Source organism: Gracilinanus agilis, chromosome 5 (genome assembly GCF_016433145.1).
Source record: "Gracilinanus agilis isolate LMUSP501 chromosome 5, AgileGrace, whole genome shotgun sequence".
Lineage (NCBI taxonomy): Eukaryota > Metazoa > Chordata > Mammalia > Didelphimorphia > Didelphidae > Gracilinanus > Gracilinanus agilis.
Window position 1 is genome coordinate 208276877 of NC_058134.1, and position 26515 is coordinate 208303391.

A 26515-nucleotide genomic window follows, 5' to 3' on the forward strand; every position below is an offset into this window, starting at 1 on the left:
TAATAAGGCTTTGCGGGGACCGCAAATGTATCATTAACTCTTGATAATAATTGGCTTTGTTTGGATATATGTGAATTTCCCTATGTTCAACTACAAACCTTTCCTTTATTTACAACATTATGATTGCTTACCTCTTTTTACTTTTTATGTTTCTGTTTACTTCTGTATTTGTATTTCAAAGTTCTATGTACCTCTGGTCTTTTCATCTGGAGTGATTAGATGTTTTCTATTTTATTAATGATCCATTTTTACCTGCTTAATTTTTCTGGAAAATTATTTTTGAATGTAACCCTATATATTTTCCCTTCTAATATAGTGTATTCCAAGCGCTATGCTCCTGATAAATCTTATCTGATTCTGACTACCACTCTTCAGTACTTGAATTCTTTCTTTCTGGTTGCTTACAGTATTTTTTTTAACCTTGGAGCTCTGGATTTGTTTTTTATATAAGATACTTTACACTTTCTGTTTTTTCAAGTGTGAAGACTACTTGTCTGTTGTCTTTTAACTTTGTTTTTTTTTAATATTTCTTGTTGTCTTTTGGAATCATTAACTTCTATTTAGTTCATTCTGATTTTCAAGGAGTCTATTTCTTGGTTGGGATATTGTATCTCTTGTGCCAAGCTGTTAATTCTCTTCCTGATTCTTTCTTCCATCTCTCATTTCTGTTCCCTGTTGCTCTCATTTTTTCTGATTGTTTCATCTTTTCCAGGAATTCTAGTTGAATTTATGCCTAAGCTGTGTGTTTCTTTGAAATTTTACTTGTAGATGTACTCAGGATATAGTCTACAACCTGCAACTACTCCTTGCCCCAGACCACCATCCCTAGGTGTAAGTCCTCTTCATACTTTGTACTGGATCTGTGATCCCATGCTGAGTAGTGATTGACAGAACTGACAACTGGGTCTTATTCTTGCTGTCTGTACAAAATCCCTTTGTGCAATATCTGGGACCTCTTCTTTCTTTGATTCTCAGCCCTGAACTATAGTCCTCTTTACTCTTAGCTAGTTTGTTCCTATCTAGGCCTTGTCCTCATATAGGTCTCTCTGTGTCTCCCAGTGCTGACCTGGGACGAAAAAATGACTCACTGATTTTTTTTAAATTTCCTAATTAGGACTTGGTCTGCTGGTGTTTTCTAAATCTTTATGAAGTATTTGTGGGGGAGAACTCAGCTGTACTGCTTCCTCCTACTCTGCCATCTTGGCTAGTCTCCAGGAACAATATGTTTCTAAAATGAGAACCATCATGGTAGAGTAGAAAGAGCCCTAGACTTGGCAGTAGGACACTTAAGTTTGAATAGTGGCCCTCATACTTATTAATTGTATGACCCTAGGCAAGGCATTTAATCTCTCAGAGCCTATTTCCTCATCTGCATAATGGAAATTATAATGCCAACATTATCTCACTGAGTTATTGTGAGAAAAGCACTTTGAAGTACTACATAAAAATGAATTTTCATTATTTTCATCAAAGAACCTATATACTGTGATACAGGATGACAAAAAGAGATCACTAAGCCCTACTCTTCAGAACCCATCACCAGTCTTAAGAAACCAACCAAGCTATCTAGAGACCATATAGTTGAATGTCATTATCATTGGCAGGGACCCAGACTCCCCCTATGATAATAATCCCGATGATAACCATAGTAACTAACAGCTATATAAAGCATTTATTTTGTATGCCCTTTGTGCCTAATTTGACACCCTTAAGAAATAGTATGTTTGTTACCCATAGGAGTCATCTGTGGGGACACTCACCACCTAAAGTGGAATTTTAGATTTATTGCAGATTTCCCACAAAAAGTTTAGATTCTGATGAAAGTCCTTATCTCTAATTATGGCCAGTTGTTCACCTTCTCAATCACAGACTGGTCCACCAGGGACAAAGCCCCACAGAAATTCAGCCTCCCAGTCCTCAGTACCTTCTCAATGTCTTTGTGATGACTTCAAATGAGATCTCCAACTCAATGAGATTGGGTACTCCAAGTACAGTGTTCCATCCACTCTCCCTTGGCTCGAGTGTTTATGCCCACCTATGAACCAATTATTCATGAACCTCATTACCTAATTTGGCTAGGAGTTCCCCCAAAGAGTTCAAAGTTATTAGTTCTGACTCCTCTAGAGCTGGCGTATGCTTTCTTTTGAGGATTGAGGCTACTTCTTCATATAGCCTTGACACCCTTCTATGGTTCTTCACTGTACATACCATTTCCATTTGGCTGTTAAGGTTTCTTGGGTCCTCCCCATATTATAGAAGAAAGAAGACTGAAATTTTAATTTTGCTAAGTCAGTTCTGAACATCACCATGTACCCCGAAGTTGACTTCTCAATTCTCCATTAGAGTCTAAAAAGTGAGGAAGAGTCATTTTTCAAAGGAGGTATTTATAATCTCAGGGAATTTCTCAATCCTGGTGACTTCATCCTCTTTTTCCTCTGGACTCAAATAGACAGTAACTGTCTAAGTCTAAATTTAAACTTGGATCTTCCTATATAATATACTCTACCCACTGGCCCATCTAGCTGTCTCAGCCAGAGAGAATGCTAACCAAAACCATAGAGAATGTAAAATGAGAACTAATAGAATCATCACCAGCCAGGGGAACCATATTTTTCAAACAATACTGTTTCCTGGGAGGATTTAAGGAAAGGGGAAATAATTGATAAATTCATGAAGGCCAGACAAGTATAAACTAATTCAGAGAAGACAGGAAGAATCCATTCTCAGACTTCTGTCCACTTGATGACCTGTAAAACTGTCATTCTCACATTCCTGGCAGACATAATGACCAAGATTACAAACGCCCCACTATTTAGCCATTAGTTCAAACTATTTTCAACAAACTCAAACAACAACAAAATGTATCTTGCCAAACCTGACACAATATATAAGGCTGTTTCTTTTTTTTAATCCTTACCTTCCATCTTAGAATCAATACCATGTATCAGTTCCAAAGCAGAGGGGCAGTAAAGGCTAGGCAATAGGGGTTAAGTGACTTGCCCAGGGTCACACAGCTAAAAAGGGTCTGAAGCCAAATTTGAACCCAGGACTTTCTGTCTCTAATCCTGGCTCTCAAGCTGAGTTATTTTTATGGGTTTGAAAGAGTCCATTTTTTTCATATCAAGTGATAGCCTCCCCATTAACGAGTAAGAGTATTCACCCAACAGCTCCTTTACTTCTATTTCAAAGATCAGAACCTCAAGACATAACGTCATGGGACATTGTATACACTTGGATAAACACATTTTGAAGTGGCAAAAGATAAGGGAAGCCTCATATTGGGAATTGCTTCTCTTTCTACTTACTAAAAAAATCACAAGTAGATTTACAGGTTATTTTTTATCTCTAGCAGTTAGACATTGGTTTTAGCTATTGCTCTGCATTTTAAATTCATAGCGTCATATATTTGAGCTACAAGGGACCTTGAGTTTCCATTTAATTCCTTGGTTCTGTTCACAAAATAGTGGAGATTGTTGAGTTATGTCTGTTTCTCCATTCAATTCCTTTTGAATCTTGAAAAAAAGTAACCCCTCTTCTGCCTCTCTAGCTGTATAGATCTTCATGATTTCCAATGAGAGGAGTCATGACATAACCTCTTGTTCCTTAGGGGATTTTCTAGGCTTTTCTACTATGTTTAACACAAAACTAGGGACAAAACTAGTGGTTAGAATGCCAGTTATGCAATCAGGAAGCTTCATCTTCCTGAGTTCAAAGCTGGCCTCAGTCAAACACTTAGTAATTGTATGACCCTGGGCAAGTCACTTAACTCTATTTGCCTCAGTTTCTTTATATGTGAAATGAGCTGGAGAAGGAAAATAGCAAAATACTTCTGAATCTTTACTAATAAAGCCCAAAATGGGATCATAAAAAATTGATCCAACTGACTGACTGAACAAAAACAAGCCTCAAAAAAGCAAGGGCACAGTAGAAATAATCATTCACATTCCAGTAACATTTGAAGGTTTCCAGATGATTCTCTTCCCAACAATCCTGAAAGGTAGCTGGTACAAAAATTATTATCCCTGTGATCCTCTGAACTGAGTCTCAGAAAGGTTAAGTGTTTTTTCCATGATCACTCATGAGTGTCAGATCTTGGCTGCAAACCTGAGTCTCCTGACTCCAAGGTTGGTGTTCTTCCTAGGATACAACAGAATCACAGAATTTCAGAATTAATTCAACCCATACTTGAACAAGAATCCTCTCTCTACCATCCCTGACAAGTTTTTATCCAGTCTTTTCCTGAAGACCTCCAAAAATGGGTAACTTACTTTCTTCCAAAGCATTCTATTCAGCAATGTGCTTATAATATTTAACCATCAGCTCTCTGGAAGAAAAAAAATGCAACTATGACAGATTATTAAATCTGTGTCATTTTTTCCATCAATTTCTTAAGTCTAGATAATAAATGAAAGAACAAATCAAGCCCTAATTTGTAGTGTTTACTGATTTCTGAGGTGCAAAATGCTCATGCATGATTTTAAATATACAAAGTTGTTCTTTAGAGAAAAAGCTGAAATCAGCATCTCTGCAACTTTCACCCATGCCCCTGCATAAATCTTTAGCTCTCAAGTAAGGGTATCATCAGATTACGTCACGTTTTAAAGCATTGGGTTATTGTTTTTGTTTTCTTGTTTTTCTTTTGGGAACAGTTCCATTCTAGCTGATTAAAAACTTCAGTAACATTGTGTAATTTCCATTCTGTCTGCTCTTCTCCTCCCTCACAATCCACTCCCCAATAATAGTAAGTGGCCCAGAATAATGACTTTCAATAAAGAACATAAACCTAACAGGCAATAACTAAAAATGATTCCGTTCTAGTACCTACAAAATGAGTTGATATTCTCAACACATACACACACACACACACACACACACACACACACACACACACACACACACCCCATGAGCATTCTGATGGCCTCTTTACCCTCCTACCCCAAAAGATTTTGTTTACCCCTTCTCTTCCACCACCCATTTGTCTTCTGAGTCCACAAGCCAAGAGCTGAATAAGCAACTAGAAGCAAAGAATTGCTAGATCGAGGGATTTTATTTTATTTTTTATTTTTTTTACATGATTCATGTTTTTACTTTCCCCTTTACCTCCCTTCACTCCCCCCATAGCCAATGTGCATTTCCACTGGTTTTAACATGTGTCATCAATCAAGACTTATTTACATATTATTGATAGTTGCTTTGGTTTGGTCGTTTTGAATCTACATCTCCAATCATGTCCGCATCAACCCATGTGTTCAAACAGTTGTTTTTCTTCTGTGCTTCCTCTCCTGCAGTTTTTTCTCTGAATGTGGATAGCGTTCTCTTTCCATAAATCCCTCAGAATTGTCCTGGGTCATTGCATTGCTGCTAGTACAGAAGTTCATTACATTCTATTTTACCACAGTGTATCAGTCTCTGTGTACAATGTTCTTCTGGCTCTGATTCTTTTGCTCTGTATCAATTATTGGAGGTCTTTCCAGTTCACATGGAATTCCTCCAGTTTATTATTCCTTTGAGCACAATAGTATTCCATCACCAGCATATATCACAATTTGTTCAGCCATTCCCCAATTGAAGGGCATAGATCGAGGGATTTTCAGTGGAGTAGTACAAGCACCTTCATTCTATAGATGAGAAAACAAGTCTAGAAAGGCTGAATGGTTTATACACAGCTAGTTGGTGGCAGATGAGAACTACCCAGCCTTGGTCTCCTGAATGTTCTTTCATTACATTTAGACTGCCTCTCACTGGAAAGCTTTCTCTATAGTGGAAGATGGGAAGTGGCATTTGGGAGAGTTTGCTGAGACAGAATCAACAGGACTTGGCAGCCAGTTGGATATGAGGAAATTCAGATGTCAGAGTTAAAGATAAACCAGATATTATAAACCTTAATGACTGGATGGATGGTGGTGGCATCATGGAATTAGAAAAATTAGGGAAGAACAGGTTTTAGCGGAAATGAGAGGCATTCACTTTCGAGTTTACTGTTTTAAGTTCCAGCAGAATGTTGAAATGGAATCATCTAGCAGGAAGTTCTAGAAAGAAGTTAGGGTAAGTTAAAGATTTAGATTTTGGAGTCACCTGCATAGATACTAAATGAAACCATAGGAATGAATGAGATCTTTTAGATGGTATAGAGCAATGGTTCCCCAACTTTTTTGGCCTACCACCCCCTTTTCAGAAAAAATATTACTTAGCCTCCTGGAAATTATTTTTTTTATTTTAATAGTAATTAATAGGAAAGATAAATGCACCTGTGGCCATCACCGCCTCCCTAGATCGCTGCAGCACCCACCAGGGAGCAGTAGTGTCCACTTTGGGAATCAATGGTAGAGTTAAGGATAGGATGTTGGGTAGGAGGACCCACAGTTCAGAAGTGGAAGGATCATAGATCATAAGTGTAGAAGCAAAAGGGACCATCTAATCTACCACCTTTCTTTTACATTTGAGGAAACTGAGGTCTAGGGCTATCTAGTGACTTGTCCAGCATCACACAAATAGTAAGCTGTCAGAGATGACACTGGAATTCAAGTCCTCAAGAACCACTCTTTTCACTGTACCAGGCAGAGAAGGTTCATGATAAGAGAAGCCATTCATCTAGTCGGCTCATCTCACCCTTCATTTCCCTCTCCTCCTCTCCAATACCACCATTGAATGACATCAACTCAATGCTTCCTCGCTTCCTTTGCCTTCGTTTTATCATGAATACGTGGTTAAGCAGACCTGTTTTAGAAGAATTATATGTTCTCTACTATCCCTGCCTAACTAATAATACATAAAGGCCTTAATAGACTTCTTAACAAATTATCCTTTAACTCAACACTCAGAAAATGGCAAGCTATAGAAATAGCTCAAACACTATAGCACTACTTACATAAGGCAGACACAACAAAAAGAGAACCAGATATAGCACTTTGTGCCAATCAAGCTGAGTGTCTTCTACCACAATATGGTCAAAGTATGTGCTCAACTGTGGGAATGTATTTGGAGTTAGAAGCTATGAAGAGGGTGGTTGAGAAGGCTTATCCTGGTCTAGTCTTATGGAAAGGCCTTATTAGGTAATATCACAAGAATAGAGTGAGATTCTTTTCTTGAACAGTTATGATGCTTAAAAAGTAATCCCAATGGATATCATAATAGGTGTAAGTGAAAGGTTGACAGCCTCATAAAAAGTTGGCAGCCATAACATTGCCCTCATCACCATATATGCTGACCTCTCTTTCCTTGCTACAATGACAGCTAGTGTTCTTTTCTCATATAGAAGTTTTATTTATCCTAAAAAAGTAATCTCCTTCAGCTTCCAGGTTTTAAGTTCCAAGCAGCTTCTAAGCATTCCTGATGGAAGGCTCCCCTCAGGGCTATGCCAGGAGCTATGCCTACAGATTTATTAGAAATAAGATGGCTTCCTCTTTCCTCTTCCTTCAAATATTTCAGCTATGCCAATAAAAGCTTGGGAAGCCTTGATATTATACATAAAGTCATATAGTCAAAGAGTTTTCGATGGTCCTTGGTGCAATAGAAACTTTGATATTCGTGTGAGCCTACTGTGATCTTGCTTGGTTACCCCTTGATTGGTTTGGTACCAAGTCTTCAGTTCTCTCACTAACTCCTAGTACATCAAGTAATTAATTTGGAAATTATTTATTGGTAGGAACACCTGCTTAGACAAGAAAAGTACATTAAATCTGGTCTCAGTTAATTTTTTACCCCATTGAAAATGGTGCTAGACCAACAGAAGGAACAGAAGGTACAAGGCAGTAGTCTCCTTTAAGTGGCTGCTTTCAAATCTTTTAAGGACCACAACAACTCAAGTGCTTGTTATGGGTAGATAGTTTGAGGGCTGATGATATAAAAAGGAAAAAATGGTAATCATGTTCATGGAGGAAAATTAAGTCCAGACAAATGGGTCCTTCACAGGTTCTGTTTACATACTTTCCCACTTGCCTCTCTGCTCTAACATGTTTCTGCTTTCTTTCTCTCCTAACTTCCTTTCTCTCCCAACTTTCCTTCATCTTTCCAGATGCAAGACGCAATGGGCTATGAGTTACCCTGGGTGTATTTTGTCAGTCTGGTCATCTTTGGATCCTTTTTCGTTCTAAATCTGGTTCTCGGTGTGTTGAGCGGGTAAGCTGAACATCTCCATGTCCTCTTTCCAATGCAGCCGAGCAGGGCTCCATCACTAGGATCTTCATGGATGGGACCCTTGTGGATATGGGAAAACACAGATAATCAAAATCTCTTGGTTCAAATAAAATCACTCACATGATGACAACATTTGGCTTCTAATTTGGCCTAGAAGAAGAGTCAGGCCCCAATATTCCTGATACCAGTGACTTGGGTGCCCAGTGGAGCTTTGCCATGCTCGGTTGCAGAGTGTGTCTCACTAACTATCATTCCATTCTTCCAGGTCAATGATGCCGTAGGAAGGGACTGGCCCTGGATCTATTTTGTTACACTAATCATCATAGGGTCATTTTTTGTTCTTAACTTGGTTCTCGGTGTCCTTAGCGGGTAAGCAGTACTAAGGAAAACATTATTGTTTTTCATTTGTTTTATTTATTCTTTTCATTCTTGGCTTTACACCTTCTCTGGGTCTCAATGAACCTAGCGAGACAAATAAGTCAGTTGAGGAGCCTTCAAACAAATAATCTCGACCTGTTTAGATAAAGAGCACAGATTCCCAACAACCAATCCACTGGTCTGGATGATAGACACCAGAGGTGAACAGATGGCTTCAGCAAGAGGCGACGAGGCTGCTATGACAGTCATTATGTCTACTCTATCAATCCTACCACAAGTAACCTCTCCATGAGAGCATGATGCTCTATTGCACTGTGGCATAAAAATTGTTTCTCTTAAGTAGGGAAGGCAACACATTCAATTGGTATCAGGGGAAGCTCAGAGATTGTCTTTTAACATATATAGCAGCCTTCGATGTGCATGAAATAGGAGATCGTAATGGTAGAATGAATGTGACTTGCTTTCATTTAGCTTCATTTTGTACAACTAAAAGAACACGAGGGATGATTTTCAAAGACCAAAGGACCTTATTGCCAATGTACCTTTTCCTCAGTGGAAAGGGAACGTGGTCATTTGAAGAGATAAGGTAACTAGGAATATGAGGCACAGATTACAATTTCCCTCATTTTCCAAGAGAAAGTCTTCATTACCCAGCCCACCACAGTATGCTAAGAGAATAAGATCCAATGTAATTTTGAAGTCAGATTTTTTAAAATGTGGAGGAAATGGGGTATGATTGGGGTATTAAATATCCCATGGGTAGACATCTGTGCACCTTGGGGAGCCAGCAGAATGCCTCCTCACCACCCACCCACCCTACCATATGCTCACACCAGTCATGCCAAGACTGGCCCTAAAAACCCTTACTGAAGAGTCTTTGGTTCATTGTTGCTGCTCTGTTGCTGCCTTTGCTGAACTACATCTGTGATGACATTACAATTATTTTGGACCCCAGTGAGAACAGTTCAGATCAGCTTCTCTTAGTTGCCAAGGGCCATTAAAGCCAAGAGACATTCAGAGAAGAAAGCTGGCCTGCCATTGCCAGCTTGTACATAACTCAGGAGTAGTTACTGCTAAGCTCCAGAGAGATTGGGAACATCACAGAATTGGTGTTCTGGTTCTCTGAAATTGGGAAATTTCTCCTCTCTAGTGAGGGCAACTTATTTTACAGATTATGGTGACCTAATCCCTTTTCTCATTCCAAGGTGAGCTCATGAATGAAAGCCAGTGAAAACCTTTAAGGGGGAAATATTAAATAGAGGTGGGAGGAAAGCAAAATCCTCTGATCAAATGCATGGGAAATGGGGCAATTTTTATAGTCATATTCTATATTTATATTCCAACACAAGAAAATATTTATGTGTTTTGAAGTTCACCTCTCAAGGATAATCTTGAAACTACAGTTCAGTCTAACCTCATTCCCTATAATAGAGGTAGATAGAGAGGGGTGGGAAGAGAAAGGAGATTATTATTTAATATATTAATTATTGATATAAATATATTAATTTTTTAATAGAATGAATGTTAGAACTAGATGGGGTGTTTTTGATCCTCTAATACAACCTACTCAATTCACAGATGGGAAAGTTGAGACCCAGAGAGCTGAAGCATATTGATCTCATGTGTAGGGGTCCATCTTGTTTCAAATGAGTGGGTTCAAAAAGAATCCCACATGGTAGAACCAAGATTTGAAACCAGGTCCTCTGACCCAAGATTCAATGTTCTTTTCCCCTACACCATGCTGCTTAGATCTCCTGACTTCCAATCTAGGGCACTTTTCATTTTACCACACCGTTTGTCTTGAAACCCACAATGAACAAGACTGAACAGAGTTCAAAGTCAGAACTTTAAGGATTAAGCCAAATTATCTTTCTTTTACTTCTAAGAACATGGCCTATATCTGAATATCTATGTAATCCTTCCCATAGAAATCTGAGGTTGAGAATGAGGATTCAATCTGGAGATTTATTTTATTCTCCTTGCCATCTTGGGATCTGTCCCTAGAAATGCCACCAACAGAAAAACTCCTTTCTTCAGTAGTGGTAGCTGGCAAAATAAAGTAGGTTACATCAAGTCAACAAGTAAAGAAAGGAAAAAGGAAAAAATCTACTTAAAGCCAGAATTTGGCCATGAAACTGTTAGTTCCCAAGACCACTTCTGACTGCTTGCAGTCAGCACCAGTCCAATATTTTTGATAAATTCCTTAACCTTTGAATGCAAATCTAATGCAAAGATCTTTCCTGGAAATCTTACAAGGAAGTGCCATATAACCAATTCTTGGTGACACTGCTATATTCCTCATGGCCAAAGCTCTGCCCTCCAGATTTCCTGGCAAGATCATCAGCTCTGCCTGTGCCAGATTCTCTGCCCAGAGAAGATGATCAGAGGGGAAGATGGAGAAGGAGAAATTGGGAAAGAACCAATTGTCCTTCCTGCTTCACAGAAGTCACTAATAGCTAATCCTCCACTGACAAGGCAGGAAGCTGCTCACAGATTTTTTAAAATATCCGGGTTCTCAAAACTGAAGTTACCTTCTTGAACTTTTTTCCACTGGCTGATCAAATGTCCACCTGATAGAACCAGGGAAGAGGGACTGGAATCATCAACTAGAATAGTAGTCTGGGGTCATTTCACTTAGGGCAGCCACTTCAACAAACCTGAAAGCACAAATGAGATGGAAAACATCACAGCTACCAAAGAGTATAACTCAACTATCTGAGAGTATGGAGTAGACATAGCAGACATCTCAATAATGAGAACATGAAGAGTTCAATGAGTGATATTTATCAAACTAACCTGTAGTTATTAAAAAAATTAAACTATATTCAGCATGCTCTATTCATGAAGTCAGGAAAGTCTGTAGTTCACTTTAGAAAAAAATAATTTCCATGCTGTAAGAATTATGCTTGAAGCAGTTGTGGTCAAATGGAAAACTCAAGATTTGTTGAATACTCTAAATTCACTTATGAGTATAAAATGGAAATTTAACCCTTCTGAAACTAATTCCTCTCCGGGAAAATGGCAAACAATAATACTTGCACTGCTTGTCTTGGGTTATTGTTAGGACCAAATGAGATTATGTGTACAAAGTCTTTTGTAAAACATAAAGCATTATGTGAATGTCAGCTATCATTTATCTGGCATTCATAAGGGATAAGGAATCTGGAAATGTCCAGGAAATGAAGTTTCATCGTGATGATAATGATGGCGATGATGATGATGATGATGATGATGATGATGATTTAATCAGAATACTTAATTCACTGAAAATGCCATGTAAATGAGATGCATTACCTGACATTCATCACTTTACACATTCAAAGTATATAAAATCTAATAGTGATAAACATGTTTACATATACATGTGTATGTATATATGTACATATATATATATATATATATTCATCATCTCATTTGTTCTCACAATAGTCTTGTGAGTTGTGGAAGGCAGGTATTTTTCCCATTTGGCCCTTCATTACAATCTCCTGTAGAAGCTTCATTTTGAGAGCTAAAAATAATTAGTCACAGGTTCAGGATTATTCTTGACATTGTTTTTGATGCTGAATCAGCTAATATCCCACCAAATCTAAAATCTTCAACATTTTTTCCTTCTGAAGAATATTCAAAAAAATGCCTTTAGCTGGCAACAAAAGGTATGGGACTTGGAATCTCTTTGGCATAATAATTACTAAACTCTTGTCCCCCTGAGAAGTCCTTAGCCCAAGAAAGAAAGGGAAGAACCAATGATTTACTGGAGAAGGAAATTTATAACCCCTGGGCTTTTAACTAGAAGAACTGTCACCAGTTCAAATTGTTCAAATTCAAAACTATTTTAGAAGGTTCGAAGTGAAAAACTAGAATATATTCTTCAGTGGGTAGGTATGCAAGAGGCTTCATTAGTTTCTGAGGGAATTTCTCCCAAACAAAGCTAAGACCTTAGATTAAGATTTAGAACTGGAAAAAAATTTGAAAGCTCATCTAGGCCAACAGTCTATATGGCCTAGACTTTTCAATTGCATCTCCCATTGTATGTTTTAATTTCTAGACAACAACACGAGAGAAAAAAAAATAACACACGGACTCTCAGCCTAGTTTTTCTTGGTAGCTTTTGCTGGTGGCGAATGTGTTTCTTCCTTATGACAAAATCCAGGGCTGTGACTGATTGTAAAACCAGCATCAGTCCCAAGGCCCGACACAGCTCCCATCAGGTTAGGGTTTAAATGTCTTCATTAGCTCAGGCCCCAGCACAGAAAGATGGCTGGCATCCAAGTGGGAAGATAAAAGAGCCAGGCTCTGCCACCCAGCAAATCATTACTGTTTTTGGTTTGACTCGGACCAGCCCTTATTTCCTTCCTCTCTGCTACATATCTGGGTTATACTGTAGCATAATTGGGCCTACAGAAGGGTTCTCTCCTGCCCAACCCCAAAATCTGTAATTGTATCAGGCAAGTAAATGACGTTTTAAGACACATAAAAGTTAAATATCTTATAAGCAGGTACAAAGACCTTCATTTTTCATCTCCCACATTTTTAGTGAGCTTCTGGTTATATAAATAATTCTCATTCCACATAATGATTTGATTTCCACCCTATTCTAGTTTGTTCTAGGTTCTGGGTAAGTCCTTTTATCTCTTGAAGCCTCAGTTTCCTTATTTATTAAACGAGGAGTCTTCCAAGGTCTCTTCCAGCTTTAAAATCCTATGAGCCTATCGTCCCTCTAGAGGCATGGAGTGCTCTGATTAGGACCAGAACTTGAGCTCTCTCTCAGTCTGGATTTCCTATAACAAAAAGTAGAATATTTATGTAGTTCCTCATGCCCTCCTGATATGGGGAACTTGCCCCACGGGAACCCTATGAGTGAGGGGTTCAGTTTCTATTAGAAATAGGAAAGGTATAGATAACAGGATAGGTCTTGAAAGGTAGTTTCTGAGGGAAACCAAATGAGGTAACCAACCAAAATGGAATCCTGGAGGAAGGCACTATCCTTTGGGGACTCATAAGAGAAGGACAAGAAGTGGGGCAGGGGAGCCTGCATTGCTGACTGGCCAGCTCCACCCATGGCACTTAAACAAATGATTGAGGGCTACGGGAGGTGGTGAGGAGGCCATCTTCAGTGCCAGCTGTTTTTCTGGTTCTTTTTCCTTAACATAAAAACTCCCAAAGAAAGTAAATGGAGTTATGTAGTTGGCTGGCCAGGAGCCAGGGAAAGAGAAATATAAATCGTATTAGAATTGGATTCAATGAAATTTAAAAAGAAAATTCAATCCAAGCCAGAATGTCTTTAAGGAAGCCGTTGAAGAGAAGTCATTAGAATGAGGATTCCCCCCCCCCCACCTCACCCAAATAGAAAAATAGTTCCCTGCCCCATTTTTCCTCACTTTCTTTGTACTAACCACCCTCCCTCCCTCTACCCCTCCACACATACAGCCAGAAACCTAGCATATTATGTTATGGTGCATGGCCCCATCCAAATGATGAAGGTTGTAAGCAGTGCAATCAGACTGCAGAGACAAAATGCTCAACCTCAAAACGGCATATGGCAAGGAGGAAACTCAGTGAATAAAGAGCCAGGCTAGAGATGGAGGGTCCCAGTTTCAAATCTGGACTCAGACACTTCCTAGCTGTGTGACCCTGGGCAAATCACTTAACCCCCATTTCCTAGCCCTTACTGCTCTTCTGCCTTGGAGCCAATATTCAATATTGATTCTAAGGTGGAAGGTAAGAGTTGTTATTTTTTAATGTGCATAATGATAATAATGTTGCCAATTAAATGGCTATTCTATAGTTCATCTGGACTACTCTTCCCTCTTCCATGTGTCTATTCCAATTAGAATTCCTAGCTGCAGGAAAGAAATTCCTTTCTATCCCAGTTGAGTTCTACCACCTCTGAGCTTAGAGTTGGAACTTTTTAGGAAGAGGATGGAAAAACTAAGGCATCAGGTACCTACTAAATTATTCCAACATGGTGAAGGACAAATAAACAATAATTCTTCTTTGAAAGCTGAAACCCAGACTTATAAGTAACACTAGTCTCACTATCTTTAACACGCATGTGCTCACAATACACCCACACACATACACAAATGAATATGAGTTGAGAAGAATAAAGCAAAAGAGTTCTTTGTGGAATCCAAAATAACAGATAAAGAAAGAACCCCAGTCAAATAGATAGACAAGAAGCACTTTGCCAGCAAAATTCTCTTTCCACTGAGATCATTGCTGTCTTCAAATTAAATTTATTTTTCCATTTTCATATTATCTGAGGTTTTTAACAAAGGATATTTTCTTGTGTTTGGAATCTTTGATATTTATTTTTGTTTTTTAACAGTGGGAAAGAACCTTTGGTCTAAAACTCCTTCTGGACACACTAACAGCCATTGAGTGTTCTTAAATGTGGAGAGCAGAGACGTCAGGGACTAAGACATTCCCCCCTGAATGCCCTTTATAACCTGGTTCAACATGAGAATTCCCATGTTGTCTACTAATAAGTACCAGGATGCTGGGAAGTGTATGTTTAAACAGGGATAAAATCATGTATTCCATTCTTCTAAGCTTTCACACTGCTGCTTATTAGGGGTTCTGAGAGAAGAAGTACTGCAGAAATATTAAAATCATGATCTGTAATAGAGGCAACCTTCCCCAGCCACACTTCCCCCATTTGGATTGTTTGGGGATGGTTCTGAAGATCTTCATTGCTTCTTCCACATTCGTGTGAGAAGTGGAGTGTATAGTGGTAGGGCTTTATAGAGGGCATAGATGTATATGTCAAAGAAAAGGGCATTTGGGCAGATTTTCCTATGGAACCCTATCTAATCCTGTTGTTTTTTCAATATCCCCTTCCTGATCCCCATCTCCTCCTCCTCCTCTCTCCCTATCTCCATCCACCCCACCCACCCCACACAACTCCCACACTCTCACCAGAGAGTTTTCCAAAGAGAGGGAGAAGGCAAAGGCTCGGGGAGACTTCCAAAAGCTGCGAGAGAAGCAGCAGCTGGAAGAGGACCTCAAGGGCTACCTGGACTGGATCACTCAAGCTGAAGATATTGACCCTGAGAATGAAGATGAAGGCATGGATGAGGAGAAGCCCAGAAACAGTAAGCAACTCTTCTTAATCTTTTGGGCTGTGTTGGGAGGGAGGGAGTCTTCTCTCACCCAAACTTCAACGGGGTCTTGAGACAAGGTTCTTCTTATAAATTAGAACATTGTGATGTTTGCGGTAAAGAGAATTGTGACATGGATGTAAAATAATTTCCAAAGAGCTTCTTCTCATTCCCTGCTGATATCTTTAACATTAATAAAAATGTGTGTGTGTTCATGTATGTGTATGTGTGTATAGGGGATGGGAGAAGAAATCATTGATAACTGCCAATAAAGATTCCCTTTTGAAGACAACCCTTTTATAAGCCAGTACTGTTACCTCTTCACTTATTCTTTCGCATGCCAGGTTACATTTCCAGACAACTGGAAAACGTTTCTATTTCATAGGGCTCTCTTTCCTAAGGTTTGGTGGCTCCAGGTACATCCCATACAGAAAACCAACCCAAAGGTCTGTCCTAACCAGGAATTTGGGGAAGGGAGAAGATGGAAGAGGAAAGGGAGAAGCTCCTCATTGGCAATGGTAGAGGTCACAAGTCTATGACACTCAAGTCTTACCTAGGAGCATCCTTTCTAATTCCATTGATTGCTTGGATGAATTTATCAGATTCAGCCTTTGTGATCAATTCATTTGAAAACAGAAAACTAAAGCCAAGCCAGCAAACACATAAGCAAAAGACTAATGACTATTTTTTAATCATTTAAGGAGGCAGCAGTGGATTGAGAGCCAGTCCCAGAGATGGAACTTCTTGGGTTCAAATCTGGCCTCAGACACTTCCTAGCTGTGTGACCCTGGGCAAGTCACTTGACCCCCATTGCCTAGCCCTCACCACCCTTCTGCCTTGAAGCCAGTACATGGTATTGATTCTGAGATGAAAAGTAAAGGGGTTTTTTTTTAAAAATAGTTTAAGTAGAAATTTATGTGAAAAACCAGTTTTGAATGAATTGTCTTGAAGGTTAAAGGACAGAGTCCCTGACAGTATGGAGAGGATGAGGATTACTATCATGAAGCTACCTCTGAGGAAACATCCTGATATAGATGGAGTTTGGGGACTGCTGGCCAATATATCCACTAGGCAACTACTTTTCAGCGCTAGTTTAAGGAGAAGGGTTGTGCAGAAAGACAGGGCAAATTACCTGTTAAAAAAAAAAACAAACAGGAGAATTAGGACCTCTGTTCATCCATTCAACAAATTTCAAGGCTGGTATCCCTATCTCAAGAATAAGGGGTGAGAGCATTATTCTCAGTATATATTATTTTTAAAGTTTATTATATACCATTTGTTGAGCCACTATTCACCATCCACAGAGACAGGTCGCAACCCCCTGTCTAGAGCAAGAACTTCTATGAAAATTCATCTCTCCCCTTTTTACCCATTAAATGAGCTAATTCCAGAAACTGGAATCAGACCACAGAACGTGCAGTGCTGGGGTAACAAACTAGTTGCCTCTCATGTCCGAAATACCCATCCATCCAAATTCTAAAACAAGATTTTGGAAAAAGAAAAATCTCACCCACACATCATTTGAGGCTAAAGTGTTCAAATGCTCTCTCTAATGCTTAGTGCTTATGTGACCTTGACCAAGTCACTTGACTACCACCATGCCCTCCCCCACAGTCTCAGTTTTGTCCTGTATAAAATGAGAGGATTAGACTAAATGGCTTCGGAATGTCCTAAATGGCCCTAGTTCCAGATCTGTGATCCCATGATAACTTTCATCTCTAAAGTCCTATAAGCCTATGATCCTATAGAGTAAAGTCTTGGACATGGAATAAGTCCAAGGTCCACTGAACTATGAATCAGGTTCAATGAACCAATCCATTGGACTAAGTTCTAATCTCACCTCAGATAGTATCTCTTTGAACGGCAGCAAGTCACATAACCTCCACTTGCCTCGGTTTCTCCATCATTAAAATGAAGGGAATAATAGTACCTATCTCCCAGGGTTATACAAGGATAAAAGGAGAGAATATAAAGTGTTTTGCAAATCTTAAAGCACTATATAAATGCTGATAGTAATAATAACAATACAGTGAACATTAAAGTTCTTTATTCTTTTCAATTAGTGATTCTTTGTGCTCTGGGTTTTGTTTCTTCCTGAAATAGCTGTGCTTTATTTAGAAGCAGGATGAGAATTATGAAGGATTGAGTCCCAGGCCTTAGGCTATTAGCTTCCTAGACATCAGTTTTCCCCACTGGAATTGGCATACCACATTCTGCCTTGGACCCAGGTTTTCACCTTCATCTAATATCTAAACTTCTCAGGTCTCTAACCCAAGCTTGGACGGACCAAGCTTTCTAGACCTCCCTGACTCCTGAGCTAGTATGACTCCTTAGGTCCAGAGATCGGACACGCCGAATCCAAATGACATGCTTTCCTTTTTTCTGACACTTCCACCAAATGTACGTGCCCAGTCTAACCAATGACTTTCCTTTCTATCCTCTGTTGCCACGGACTCCGGTTCAAAAGTTTATATTTGAAGGGCTTATTTGGAAGGGGAAAAGAAAGATTATATGAATTCAGAAATAATATAAAGGCAGGTAAATGCAAATTTGTATTTAAAAAGTCAATCTCCCAGATGGAATACCATCTACATTTTCTAAACTGATCCTCAATGAAAGTTTCTGATGGCTAATTTAGCCATCCCGATTCCATCTCAATCCAAGCATTTAGCCTCTTGTGGCCTCACAGAATAGAATTCAAACATGTAGGTTTTCTGGCTCCGACTCATTAGATCATTCTTCTAGTTCTAGGATCTTTTTTAGCCAATGGGGAAGACTTAATTTGAATGGCGGACAGATTTTGGTGTTGTACTCATTGCATAATCTTTTAGTTAACTGGCTCCTCTTCCTCTCTCCTGAGTCCATAACAAATATCTCTTTTTTAATTCAAGAAAATATTAAGTAGTTTATAGGCGGCTGGGTGGTGTCGTGGATAGAACACAAGACCAAAGTCAAGAAGAGCTGAGTTCAGATGTGAACTCTGATGCTTAATAGACTTTAGACAAATCACTTAACTTCTGTCTGCCTCAGTTTCTATATCTGTAAAATAAGGGTAAAAGTATCACTTAACCTCCCAGGGTTCTTGTGAGAGAATGAGAGAATATTTGCAAAAGCATTTTTTTTTTTGTTGCTGTTGTCCAGTCCTTTTCGATCGTGTCTGACTTTTCAGAACTCCATTTGGGGGCTTCTTTTGGTTTGCTGTTTCCTCTTCCAGCTTATTTTACAGATGAGGAAATTGGGGGAAACGGACTTAAGTGACTTGCCAAGGATCACCCAGCAAGTAATTATCTGAGGTTGGACTTGAACTCAGGATGAGTCTTCCTGACTCCAGGACCAGTGCTCTATGCACCATGGTGCCACCTAGCCGCCATTAAAAAGCTATATGAAAACTAGCTAGTATTGTAAGTATTATTATTAAGTGTAGGAAGGGTGAGGAAGACTCAAGAATTAGAAGGTCAGAAGGAAATAGACAAGCTAGAATGCAGGAGACCAGATATAAAAGGTAGATTCTCTTAGGATGTGTCTCTAATGAGTTGCAATTAAAATTGTAAGTTGGAGAGATCAAAGTAGTAGCTAGTGGCATAGTCTGAGTTAGCCAGCCTATGTCCCTATTATCTATTCATATTAAGCTTTCTGGAGCTTATCTGCTATTTGGGGCTTGGCATTCATCACTTTGAAGCAAATGCATAAGAGAAGACATTGCCTAAATGCCTTCTTAACCTATTTTATACAATACAGCTATTTCACAGGATACAATTCAACTTCCTCTTTGTGTGTTTACTAACTTCACTGATGCCATGATTAAAAATATTATCAGGTGCTCAGAAGGACAGAAAAATAAAATCATGTAATATTCCATTTTCTAATTCTCTCTACTATAAGTGAATCGATATTTAGATTTGGGAATGGAAAAGACACTAGCAGTAGATTCTGGCTCTTACCCATGGTCAAGGCTCATTATTTCATAAATTTCAGAAATGAACAGGACCTTGGCGATCATCTCATCCATCGCTTTCTTTTTTTAGCCAAGGAAACTGAAGTCTCTAAAATGAAATGACTTCCCCAAGATCATGCAGGTAGTAAGTAACAGTACTGGAATTCGAACCCTGGTCCATTACTCATTCCACTAGACCCTCCTGTGGATATACTACTGCCGCGATGACAGCTCCCCAAGGAGAGAGACAAGGCAGGCTGAATTTGAGGTAGAAGCCATTGGTTGTTTTTTGCAAGGAGATGACAGAAGCTAAAGTTGGATACATTTCTCTGCATTTTTTTCCACAATAAATGAATTTGCTGGCACACTATATGCAAAAATAAGTTGCCATTTCCTGTTTCTTCAGTCAAAATATTAGTCCTGGAATAAGACTGAAGCCCTGGTTTGTAGGCAGTCTGTCCTGGGAGATGACCTTAACCATCTGTCATCTGCAGATCCAGGCCACAATGAAAGAGCGGAAGATGAAGGTGCATAGGGAAGGAAAGTGGTTATCCTTAATTAATCACAGCTAGTCAGAATTATTTTAGACTGCCTGGGACCCTAAGGAGGTAGCTAGTCTCTTTAGACAGGCCATTCCATCTTTTTCTATGGCAACATTCACAGTAGACATCAATTTTCAATTAACACGAATTGCCCTTGGAACTGGGAGGGCTTTGGATCCAAGAGTCGCCACTGAGGAAACTGGCCAAAAGGTAGAGAATGAAGCAGAGAAGAAAGGACACATTTGGAGAGCATAATCACAGAAGCTCAGAATCCTTTTGCAGTGTTTAAAGAAAGGAGCCCACCGAAGTATTTGCTCTTCATACTCCTGCTAAAGGCATTCTTGTCCGTTTGATTGCACAGAGCTGATTTTTCATTCTTTGCATTCATTCAATGAGGATAATTAGGCAAATGATGAAGTAATTTTTAAAATGCATTTAATTAAATTCAACAAACCCTTATGAAGAACACAGTGCCCACCTTCAAGGAGTATACAATTGAAGGGTACTTACAGAGCATTTCTATATATAACAACAGACACGGCCTGACCAGCATCTCTAATTGGCTGCACAAAAACACTACATTAAACAAAACATTATAAGAATAATTGTATGTGTTGTCAATTGGCAATCAGCTAGGATCTTAAGGTTTAGAGAAGGAAATGATCTAAGGCTCCGAGGTCAAGGGTTAGAAGGATTCTCAGAGATCCCCCAGTCCAACCCTCCTATTTTACAGAAGAAGAAACCGAGGCCCAGAGAGTTTTAAGAACTTATCCAAGGTAGTAAGCAGTAGAGATGGAATTTGAAGCCAGGTCCTAAGACTTCAGGGTCAATATTCTTTCCAGAGAATCCCAGAGTCCTAGAGTTGGAGGAGAGTTCACAAGATGCCTTTGGGGAAGAGCAAAGTGGGCCAGAATGAATGGACCTTAGAGTGGGTAAGATGGAATGGTTTGCATTCATTCTAGAGGGAAAGGTTGGAGTCATATTGTGAAGGACTTTAATAGCTAAAGAGAGGGATTTTGTTTTATTGTAAAGGTAATTAGTTATTCTCCAGCAGAAGAGTGACATGGTTTAGGAATATCCATCTGGGAACTATGTGATTTGGAGAAGGATGAGACAAAAGACAGAAAGTCAGTTAGGGAGGGCCATTGCAATAGTCCAAGTGAGAAATAAAATGAGGGCCAGAACTAGAGTTAGGTAACTCTGTGAAGAAGGAAAAGGGGAAAAGATTCAAAAGATATTGTGGAGGTAGAGCCAATTGCATTTGTCAACTCATTGGATATGGAGGTCCAGGCAAAATGATGCAGGATAGACTTGTATGATACAAGTTAGAAAATGTAAATTCATTCAAAAAGACAGAGCAGTATGGTAGTTTCCAGGAAGTTCATCTCCAGGTGAGGAGTGATCAAGACACTTTTAATGGAGAAAGTGGCATTAAGCTAGACCTGGAAGGAGATAAAAGACTTCAGTATGCAGAGTTGGGGGAGATTAGCATGGAACGTTTTTTCTGTGAATCACATGTAGTGAGGCTTTCCTCCTACAAGTAGCATGGGGATGTTGTATGGTGAATAGAGAAGCATGAATATCAGATATATCTCTAATGTTTCCTTCCCCTCCCTGGCTCTTTTTCCAAAGAAGATGTTATTTCCTGCTCAGAGGAGAAGCTGGAAGTGGAGAGTAGAGGCTGATGGTTCTGCTCTCCTAGTGTAGATTAGGAATCTCTTCTCTTAATTCTAGCCCAGGGCACAATACCAGCCAAATACCAGTTCTACAACAAACAGACACATAGCAAAAGAGAAATCAAAAGAAATATGCATATGAGAATATGTACCAGATGATACAGAATGAAGGAGTTCATTTGAGAGAGAGATAATTCAATTCTAGGAAGATGGAGAGTCCCAGATCTCACTAAAGGGGTTCCCAGAAGTCTCTAGTATAGTAAACTGGAGATAAGGACATGCTGAAGACTGCTAGCTCCTTTTATGTCAGCTTTTTCCCAGAGTCTTATTTTCTCTTTAGCAATCTGAAATGAGATTAGCATCATCCATCTTCTCTCTCAAGGCTGGAAGCCAGAGGAGCCTGGAACAAGGGCAGAACCTGAAGAGACTGGTGTACTCCTCTCACATGTTTTCACTTATTCTGCCCCTCTCCTGTTGCAGGTGCAGAGCTTTGATCTCCACCAGTGAGGAGAAAGGCCTATATGAATGGACTTTGAGGTTCAGGTTATATGTAGAAATCATTTATATGTGGTCTCCAATCTCCAAGTTTTGGAGCCTAAGCCAGAAAAAAAAATGTATATAAATCAACAGGCTGAGGGATGTAGAAGAGCAGGAATAAGGGATAATAGACTGGGGCTAGACCTCTGATTTCATCATTACAAGGAACTCCCTCAGCCAATTCCTCTGCAATTTAAAGGTGTAGAAAGTTGCCTAGAGCAGTGGGAGATTAAGGGACTTGCCCAGAATCACAGGATCTATGTGTATCAGAGGGAGAGCTGGCTTCAGGGCCATCTCTCTAGTTGCTACACCATGGCTGCCTCCAATAAAGCTTATATTTTAGCGGAACTCATATCTATGTGATTCCCATCATATTTATAATTGTCATTAACTGAAAGAGTCATGTGACTCCTTCATAACATATATGGTCTAAGATTACAAAGTATTCTAATACAAGAATTAAAGGTAATAAAGGGCCTTTGCTTATACATGAAAGCTCTTTATCTGACTCTCGAGTTGTGGTCTGGATACAAGTAGCCTACATGATTGTCTACATCAAGCATAAGTACATATTTTGGGTTATTTTCAAGTTTCGAGCATTACTTACTTACCTTGAATGTGCCCTGTGCTAGGGGGCTGTCACATGGGATAAAATCCCTTGAAACATGTGTTGCCTAGATTTCTCCTGTTTCTCATGGTTTTCTTGTGTAATTTCTGTTCTTGATGCTTATTAGAGAGGCACCAGCATGGGGTGGTGGTCACGCTCTAACTGAAGAGCCATTGTGTTCCAGTAATTAGCTATCCCAGGTGATTAAATAAGAAGGGAAAAAAAGACTTAGTAAAGATGATAAAACTCCCTTCTGTTGAGAGCTCAAAGGGATCTTTATTCCTGTGCATTCCCAGCTGAGCACCCACTAGAAATGCAGGCTCATAGAATGTCAGTGTCCTAAGGAAGAGCTAGCTGGACATGTACCTTGTGGAAAATTCCCTGGCAAGCACTGACCATCATCAGAAATGTAAATAGAGCAGGACAAGTAAGGTTTTGCCTCAGAACAATAGTATCCTAGGATAGAGGCACACTTCCTCCCCACAGTAATTCTCCAGCCCATTATGCCTACTCCTCCTGATTCTCTGCAAGTCCTACAAGTTCCCAGGGCTACCCCTCAAAGGTTCCACTATTGCCCTAGGACCCACCTTCCCATCCTGCTGTAACCTCCATCTTTTCCCTCCCCACTCTTTGACTTCCTCTTGGGAGTTCAGAGAATTAGGAATCTTTGCCATACTTTCTGGAAATAAGCAGTTTCTTCCCTAGTGTGACTGCAACCCTATCACCCAGTTGAATTTGTCCCAGGTGCTAGAATTCTTGGTTATGGCTCTGACCATCACTCCAAGGTGTGGAGATGTGGCTTCCTCAGGCTAAGGCCATAAAAACATCATCAGAAGAGGTATTCAAGGGATAATTTTTAAATGTGCACTAAGTAAGAATATCTGACTTGTTTATCATAACCAGCCTGATTTTTAAAGGCTAATGCTGTTAGTTTAATCACAGTACCTGAGCTGGGAAAGGAACTCAAAAGTCCAATCCATAACTGCAGGAACGTCCTTTACAACATTTGTAACAAGTAGTCTTTCATGTGTACTTCAAGACTTTAAAGCACAGTGTCTGGCACATAGTAGGTGCCTAATAAATGTTGACTGATTGATTGATTGATTAAAGACCATCGCTTTAGGATCTGCTCTACTTTTAGACAGTTCTAGCTAGGAAAATTTTCTTTACAAGGAGCTGAAATCTGCCTCTTTTCAACTTCCATCCATTGATTACAGTTCTGCCCTCTGGAGAAAGAAAAAAAAGTACATTCTCTCTTTTGTATATGTATCTTTTGAAGACTTAAAAACCACTATTGTAATCTGCCATCTAAATCTTATTTCCAAGTTACTTCCTGTTCCTTCCACCAGTTCTCATATAGCATACTTTTGAATTTCCTCATCAACATGACCACTCTTCTCTGGATATGCTCCAGCTCATTAATGATCTTCCTAAATCATGCCACCTAGAACTGGACCCATCCTCTCAAATGTAGGCAGACTCATGTGGTCAAAGTAGAGTGTAGGCTCTCTGGATGGTGATCTCCAAGATTTCTTTCAGCTCTAAAATTCTTTGATTTTATGGTTGTTGTAGACAAATAATTTTTTTCTGTACCTTACTTTACACTTGGGCAAATAAAGAATCAATCCTTACTTCATTGCTCTATAAAGTTCCTTGAATACTATTTCTCTATTAATGAAACCTAAAATTGTCTTAACTTTTTCTCCCTGTGTGGAATATAAAGAAGGCTAGAAAAGGTTTATTTCTCCTGTGAAAAGAGGTGGCCACAAAATTCTTTCCCTTGAAGAAATGACTCTGTACTTACATACATGGGGGCAGCTAGGTGGTGCAGTTGATAGAGCTCCAGAACTGGAGTCAAGAAGATCTGAGTTTGAATCTAACTTCGGATACTCAACTCTATTTGTCTCAGTTTCCTCATCTGCAAAATGAGCTGAAGGAGGAAAAGGCAAATCACTCTAGTATCTTTGCCAAAGAACCCCAAATGGGATCAAGAAGAATTGGGCGCAACTGAAATGACTGAACAACAGCAAAACTTCCATAGATTGGGGAGGAGATGAAAACCACATACTGCTTGCTTTAGGGGACTTTTATAGACTGTCTGGATGCAGAATTACATCCCCATAAAGTGCCAGTCTTGTCTGATAAGTGACTGGTTAACCAGACCATTGTTCCCCTTCAGAAGGCATTTGCTCCCCTGTGTGTCTTCTGACTCATATCTGCATAGTTCATTGACAAGACAGAAAGCATCCTCTTTTTCCATTCCTGCAGAGCCAATTTCACTGTGGAATGATGTATGAAAAAGGGAGCACTCAGCTGGGGAGCAGGGATCAAAGTTTACAGGGCTAAATCTCTAGCATCACCTCCTAAGGAAAAAAAAGGCAAAATGAACCCCAAACCACAACTGGCCAGATTTATGATGGAGCAAAGTACATGTAGACGTCACAAGCTGAGTAAGAAATGCAGAAAAACAAGACAAGCATTTCCCTGGCTCCCCTCTTAGGCATTCGCTGTTGTCCTGATTTGACTTTTATACCCAGGACCATAGATGGTATAAAGAAAGAGAGAGTGCTGCAGCTGCAACTATCTGGATTACCCATTAGGCAAGACAAGTCTAAGGTTCCTGAGGGAGTAGAACACATTGCCAAGGGAGAATGTGGAATCATCTGCTCTGGCATTTTAAAAGAAAGAGGACAGTCTGACAATAGGCCGACTCTGAGGTAATTCGACAAATATTTCTCAAGAATCTACTCTAGGCGAGGAAGGAGGGATACAAAGATGAAAATGATAGTCCCTGCCCTCAAAGAGCTTGTTGGCACTCTCTTTCACAAAGGTGTTCATGCGGTGATACAACACTGAGCTGACGTGCAAAAAAAAAACCAAGCAGGCAGATCTGACGGTACATCTTCTTTGGAATGTCTCTGCCACTTCTCACTCTGTCTTGGTTTCAAGTAGCACCGGCCCCGAGACATACAGAGAAAGATCTACATACTAGACAGGTCCAGGACCTCTGTGCAGCAGACCTACAGTGACAGCACTCTGATTTATCCACACTGGGGGAAAAGAAGAGGAAAGCCCTGGGCCACTCCTGCCCAGGTTTGACTAGTTTGACCCCAGTACTGAAACCAGTGCAGAGCCAGCTTAAATGCCTTCTCCTGCCTACTAGAGATGGGGGGGGGGTCCCAGGACACAGCTCCAGCTCAGCTGCCCCAACCCTGTGCTCTTTGGTAATATTTACAATCTGATAATGAGTTCCTATGGATCAGCTAGGTAGCACAGTGCTATAGGGTTGGTCCTGGAGTCAGGTAGGCCTGAGTTCAAATCTGTCCTTAGACACTTGCTAGCTGTGTGACCCTGGGAGAGTCACTTAACCCTAATTACCTAGCTCTTGCCACTCTTCTGCCTAAAAGTCAATACTGAAATCTTTAGGGAAAGGAAGGAAGGAAGGAAGGAAGGAAGGAAGGAAAGAAGGAAGGAAAGAAGGAAGGAAGGAAGGAAGGAAGGAAGGAAGGAAGGAAGGAAGGAAGGAAGGGAGGAAGAAAGAAAGAAAGAAAGAAAGAAAGAAAGAAAGAAAGAAAGAAAGAAAGAAAGAAAGAAAGAAAGAAAGA

At 39.7% G+C, this 26515-nt stretch overlaps 1 protein-coding gene across 1 annotated transcript in view; it reads left to right on the top strand.

Annotated features, from left to right (window-relative positions):
- Positions 1–26515, top strand: part of CACNA1C (calcium voltage-gated channel subunit alpha1 C) — a 1013247-nt gene that overhangs the window by 760594 nt on the left and 226138 nt on the right. The window contains exons 8-9 of the mRNA XM_044679095.1: positions 8015–8118; positions 15436–15608. Coding sequence (XP_044535030.1) covers positions 8015–8118; positions 15436–15608 — 277 coding nt within the window. The remainder of the gene's footprint in view (positions 1–8014; positions 8119–15435; positions 15609–26515) is intronic.